The 7005-nt window shown below is 38.2% G+C and overlaps 1 protein-coding gene across 1 annotated transcript in view; it reads right to left on the minus strand.

Annotated features, from left to right (window-relative positions):
- Positions 1-7005, minus strand: part of LOC115236686 (glutamate receptor ionotropic, kainate 2-like) — a 126162-nt gene that overhangs the window by 64446 nt on the left and 54711 nt on the right. Inside the window, 1 exon segment of the mRNA XM_029809293.1 lies at positions 6837-7005. Coding sequence (XP_029665153.1) covers positions 6837-7005 — 169 coding nt within the window.

A 7005-nucleotide genomic window follows, 5' to 3' on the forward strand; every position in this document is an offset into this window, starting at 1 on the left:
CGTGTAGAACATACACACCCGACTGGACACGTTTTGCAGGGGGCCTCATTACGACAGGAACCAACAATTTCTCCCTTATGCGTGCAAGAGCATAGCACGTAACGGGGGATACTTGCTAAGGATCTTCCGCAAAATATGGTGGCGACCATGTGTAATTTTCACAAATGCGTTCCGCTTCTTGCGGATTCTTTGAACTTTCTTATAATTACCGAATTATAACGCTCAGTTCGTGCGAAGAATATTGGCGGGGTTCGCATTCGGGGGCAAAATCATTTAGAACACGTGGCTGAAATTAGAAAGAAGGGAGGATGGTCGGCCTGTTTGCCGAAATTTGAAAATACGTGAGAGAAATTATCGATCTTTCTAGACAATATTCGTGGTACGTGAAGAAAATGATTAGCAGAGTTACTCGGCGGTAGTCACTCAGCGAGATTATTTAAAACACGTGAGAAAAATGACTGATTAAGATATGCGAACAGGAGCGAGTAATTTTTCTTTTAAGAAATTCATAATACATGATGAGAAAGATAAACTATGCGAATCAGGAGAGATCGAAGTACTAAATTTTGACGATAACAATAATATACATATTGTGTACGTTATTTGTTTTACAAAGTTTCATAGCAATGTTTATGTATGAGATTTGATTTTTATATAAGTAAATTCAAGATTTTTCTTTTTGCAATTTGCAAAATATAAATAAATAAGTTTTACATAAAAATACAAATTTTATATTTTCTTCTCTTAATATTCTTTTTTTGTAAACTAGACAATTGTTGAGGATGCGTGTTAAGGAAAGAGAATATTTGTAAACAAGATAAGTATCTGTAATATAAGTTTTGCAGAATATTACTGGGCTGTCACTTTCAATGGTTAAATAAAAATATGATACGGGCTACACCGCGACTGGTTTTGACGGATCTCACCTAAAAAGGATTTGACGTTTCCCGCTTGAACTAGCAAACTTTACGAGAAGAAGGTACTACAGAATAAGAACAAAAGTATCTCTCCGCAAGCATTTTATCTGCGGAATATATTTCCCGCAGATAAAATGCCGAAAATAAAGAGCGAATGCGTGGCATTAAAAATTTTGTGTACTCGCTTATCATTAATATTATAAGTGACAATAATATATATATCTTTTTGCCAACTATCTCTATGGTTAAAAATATACATTCTGGACAATGTTATTGTCGTTATTTTAAATTTATTTGCGATGCATAAACGTGACATCCGATAATATCCGCGAAATATGAAAATTTCTCAATAAAAGTTCCGAGCTGCCGTGAAAAAAAAATGAAAAATATGCTGGGCGGAAACTCTCGTGCTTTTTTCATCATTCTGCATTGAAATATAAAAATGCAGGGTTGTGCGTTCAGCGTGACGATTCGTCCTTCCGCCAGTGACTCCATTATTCTGGGGTTTCGCGAGGAATGTGGACGATAAGACCTGGTGCGGGAAAAGGAATGTGTGTGTGTGTGTGTGTGTGAGAAAAAGAGAGGGAGAGAGGGGAAAAGAGAGAGAGATAGAGAGAGAGAGAGAAAGGAGATGGACGCGGGGGAGGAACGCGAAGATGGTTGTTCGATAGGGTGAGAGAGAGCCTTGAAAGTTTCACAATGGACTGTGATGGGCCGGGTTGAAGGTTCATTGGCGATTCTCGGGATGTAAGGAGACGGAATCAGGTTTCGGCGGGACTACGAAGCAGGCTCAAAACCGTTTCGGCTGCTCGACCTGCTTCTTTTGTCCTCCTTTTTCTGCGCGGAAAGTACCATCATCTCTGGTGCTGAATTTTCCCTCCCTCTTTCCGTATCGAACATCTCTCGAGATGAATGGAGAGAGGTCAAACTTATTACGATTGTAGATTGAAAATTCAAACGTCGAATTAACCGTGAAACATTAATCCACGCGGTGATTTCACTTCGATGGACTCCCGGATGTAATTACGACGACGTCGGAATCTCGCCGTCGATTTGCCGCTGAATAATGTCTGAGAAGCACGCCGTTATTCAGTGCGTATAAAGGCCGGCGCGCATGAAAGAATGTTCGCTTAATATCGCGTTATATTACTCGCGTATATATTATCTCGTTATTCCAATCGGCAAACTTTTCCAACGCTCCCTTTCGTCTACATAATTTCAAAGCTCCTATATTTTAATGCGACTGTTTGATCAGTCTGATTTAACGTCTAATGTAATAGCAGAATATAAGAAAACACTAACGCTTGTTTAATTATGTAATTACTACGTGTATAAATAAAAACTTGAAAAATAAATTGAATCACATTGTATAAAGTTACATCCGTAAATGATGCATAGCCTGTTCGCAGCGTTTCTAAACATATAACGTTAAAGTGATAGTGTTATGTGATACTGAGTGGGTTAGTAAATCATGTATCATCTTGTCGACAAAATGGGATAGAATAACTCTCGCTTAGTCACGATTTCCCTAGCTCGCCATTAACATCATATATAGCTACATGCGGGGAAACTTGGCGTTGATATTACATCGTGCCACGGACACAGGGCTTCATTGTGAAGTCTATTCACTGCCAGCGAGTTATGTAGAGCGCGTTTATTGTGCGGAGGAGCAAGGTTTCTAATGCACTGACTTGATTTTGCTCGTTCTGCGTTAATGCGTGATCTCTCTCTCTCTCTCTCTCTCTCTCTCTCTCTCCTTTTCGATCTCGTGTAAGCGGAAGGAACTCAATTAAATTCGAGAGGATAAGCAAATGAATGAATTGCGGCATACTCATATAAATATCTTAGTATGCCTGTCGAATGTAGTAATTACATTAATTTAGAGACATTTCAATGAAAAGATTGCCCCGATTCAAGTAAATATTACATACGATAATTATATATTAACTGACCTCTCTCATTATATACAGAATTCAATAATAAAGAATATATAAATAATTTATCCTCATACATTTAAATTGAAAAACAAAATATTTATAGAAATGCTGCTGAGAATTCTCTTGGAGTCCGAAATTCTTTGGTATTCTCTATACGTACTCTATGTGAAATTCCATTTGAAATTGCACAAGAAGCAAAGATGTTTGAACTCTTCGAGGAAGAACCGAATTGACATTCCACAGAAGTCTAAAAGCATGCAGGAAATAAGGATTGTGGAATTCTTCAAGCACCAACGATCCCACAGTATAGAACCATTCACCAAACATCTGTATAAAATTATAAATCATTATATATATAATGTTTAGATCAACTTAATCTTATTTATAATTTTTTGTAATCAGTTACAAGATACCCTGTACGTTATTAATACCTAATTTAATTTTGTTATATATAAACATAATTATTTAATTATTTGATTAATTTTAATTATTGATTTATTTTAATTATTAATTTATTAATTATTAATTTATTTACAATATTAAATACGTGCTTGATATCTGATTACGCGCACAATAACGTACCTTAAATTCTTGCACGAATAAATTATTTGAAATGCAGAAACATCGGTTGCTTGATTAGATACGATGCGGCGATTTGAGAAGCGCGCAAAGTAGATAGTAGTTGTTACTGGATAAGTTTCCGCGTCGTCGCAGAAACTCCACGAGACGGAAAACGAGTAAAGTAATCGCGAATCGATATCAGCGGCTCTCTAAACTGCTTGAAAGCTGAAAGAGATCTAGTGCCACGCTATCTGGCTCCCGAGATCACCGTCGTCGAAAAACTCACCGCGGCATTTGCTCGACGATTGAATCATGTCAATTTCGCAAACTGCCCGAAGAGAGGCAACGGGATTTTAAATTCGAATTGATCGATCTATTAATCATTCTGTTAATCTTCTTAAATTCATCTGGTAACGCAAAATCAATATATAATATACCGGATTTGCATAATTTGAATCCTGCATGATTCGCGCAATTTTGGCAGCGATTGTGGCGTAATCGAAGCGGCCGCGGTTCACCGTTGATACGAGAGGTTCTCGGGTAAAGTCGACGTTGAGCCACTCGAACGACATATCACTGCCGTGATGATGTTCGATTCTGTGGGGAAAACGTGAAATTCCACGGGACAGATCCGCGAACTCGTAACGGCAAACATGCTCGAGACGTGTACGATTCTGCCGACTTGGATCCCTTACACTTTGCGGGTGTATATAGCGCGCTAGAATTGAAAGTGGAGGAAACACGGAGATCGCGGAGTCCCGGTAAATCTCTCGAGGAATTCAATGTCGATCCTGGAAGGAGACGCAAGGAAGGGAGGGAGGGCGGAGGGAGGGAAGAAGGGTGGTGAACTCAACCCCGGGGAATCAGGGGCGTTCTAATCGGCTTGTACGTGTACTTTCATGCACTCTCACAAATAGCTAAGCTCGTCGTGGAAGGTGGTTTAAACTCGTGAGATGTTTTTATCGAAAGGCGCCGGATTCCGGGGGAAAATCCCGTAGAAACGCGGAAATAAAATGATCGAAGCATCGGGGAGGAGAATCAAGATTGGATAGAAAAAATTCAGGTATCACACCTATAGCTTCATTGGTGTGAATAGGTCAATCTATCGATGGTATCGTTTAATTTCACTTTGCCAGACGCTAACGTGTTTTATTCGACTGTATATGTTATATGATACCGCTTTGTATGTTATATAACGCTCCGTAATAAAATACCGTTACAGAAATTTCGAGCTATGTATAACGTGTTTGGTTAATTTCGTTATCATTTTCACATCTGTCGACCTATTGAATGCAAATGGACCATAGTATATTAATTTCCATCTAAAAGGTTGGTAATGTTACACGCAATCAAATTTATGATAGATAAATTGATATAACCTCCTCTCTCTTTCTATTTTTATATCAATATTATTTCACGACTCATATAGCTATTTTTGATGTTACAAATCTGTAAACATCACGCTGTATTCTAATCTAAAACAATGGCAAAAAAAATTGTATTTTATTATAATTCTTATATAATTAATTTCTACGGGTTAATTTACGCATCAATTATTTCAGTTCGTCAAATGTATTATAAGAAATCTTCGTGATAATAATTGACGATGCCGGATTATAATTACGACGATTTGTCTCGCGACGCGTTACAGGCAACTGCGATTTGTGAAAAACCGCCTGCGGAGACCCATAAAATATCTCACGACGCGACAAATGCCTCCAGACAACGGATTTAGCGGCGATCTCGCAGAATTGTCACGCGTCGCAGTAACCGCAGTGACGGCTCACGTGTCGCGATGATCAGTCACGGGAATATTCCGGCATCGCAGAACTCACATTTATGTCGCGTAATTCTTCTTCTCGCGTTGCTAGCATCGCTCCTAATTCAACGCAATCGTGCCCGCTCATTATTTCCACCAAATTACGAGAAGTGTGCGATTCATGCGCACAGCCGCCTGTGTTTGCATAATTAATGCGTACTCGCCGGCGCGTCTTCGTTACGACAAAAATCTTGAAGCGCATCAAATCGCGCTCGCGATTTTGCGATTGCAATTTGCGCGTGAAAATTCGAATAGATAGAAAAAAAAGCGAGGCGATATATATGCCAGCAAAAGTTCGTTGCTTTTTCTTTTCAAAGTTAAACATTAAAAAATTATCGCACACAATTTATATTAAGATATTAAAGATGACAAAAGAAAGATAACATTGTATATTCTTCGAAATTTTTCTTTAGCTTTATATTTTTAGCACCTTGAATAGGTCTTTGTAAAAGCACATTTTAATCTGTCCGGGAGACTAGGAGAAGTTCCCTATCCAAATGGGAAACGTGCTTGCAACGTCTTCAAATTATTTAAATAAGTCCACTATGCGAATTTATTAAAATCATGAAACTGACTTGCTAAAGCGAGAGAACGTTCTTCCTTGTAAAAGGATGAACTCAATCCGGCTTCATATCTGGTTGAATATTTCAAATCATCTATCGCTGTCTCTATTAACTCTTACTTCTTTCCACGTCGCTTTCTCAACTAGGTATAAAAAAGTATTAAAGTATTAATTCCACGCAAAAGCGAGATGTGTTTTGCTCACTGTACGTACGTAAATTCTTGTATAACTCACTTCGGACTTCAAAAGATTTAAAATCGATTATGTATCGACGAGAATTTCAAACTTGAACACAACAATCGTTTGAATTTCATTTAATCGTGTTGCTCTCCTGCAATATTTTTAACGCGAGAAATTTGAGCGAGGAATACCTTCTCTTCAATTTACCTTTGACTTTTACGGGATAAACGTGTAACGCTGTGCGATCGAAACATTCAAAGAAACTCGAGAGGCGACCATATTGCTAACTCTCGATTATTTAATCGATTAAATTAGTCACGATTTGCTCGAGCAAGACGATGATAATAAATGATATAAATATGCATTTTCTACGTCTATCATTCGCGATAAAGGAATGAATACACTTTCGAAAAATTTGTCAACGTACGCGTAATCTTTTTTACCTCCTTGAAACGAGAATTCTACGGCGTCTCTATTTACGAGTAAAAATGTGCAACGCGATTCTACGTTACGATAGCACGCCTCAAATGTCCCAAGATATTTTACTGAGCGTGTAAAACAGATTTCTTGACATATACTCTCCTCTGCATGCCAGAGAAATTCGTGTAAGACCTGCTTTCGATTTTTCGTATTTTCACGCAATAAATCATATATGTATCAGAAACAATTAGCGGCACGTTTATTAAACTGTGGGCACAGGCACAATTTGTAGCACAAAGATTAATAACATAAGACAAAAAATTAGCAACAAAAAAAAATTAAATTTCTGTACGCGTTTCATTTGATTATACTAAAATGGCTGTGCCAATTTAATAGACGTATTATCATTGCATTTATCAATTAAGCTTATCATCACTCACCGTAATCGTCCTCGTAGATGATCGCCACCTTGGTCCAATTGAGGAACTCCATGACGTCCTGATAAGCGATGTTGAGCAAACTTTGTGCGGGATAGAGATTAATGCTGAATTCCTTTGCCTCCGCGTCCAGGTCCAGCCTAGCCTCGAGATGTGGGATGTCAAGAGCGTC

This window comes from Formica exsecta, unplaced genomic scaffold, assembly GCF_003651465.1.
Source record: "Formica exsecta isolate Colony F162 unplaced genomic scaffold, ASM365146v1 scaffold111, whole genome shotgun sequence".
NCBI lineage: Eukaryota > Metazoa > Arthropoda > Insecta > Hymenoptera > Formicidae > Formica > Formica exsecta.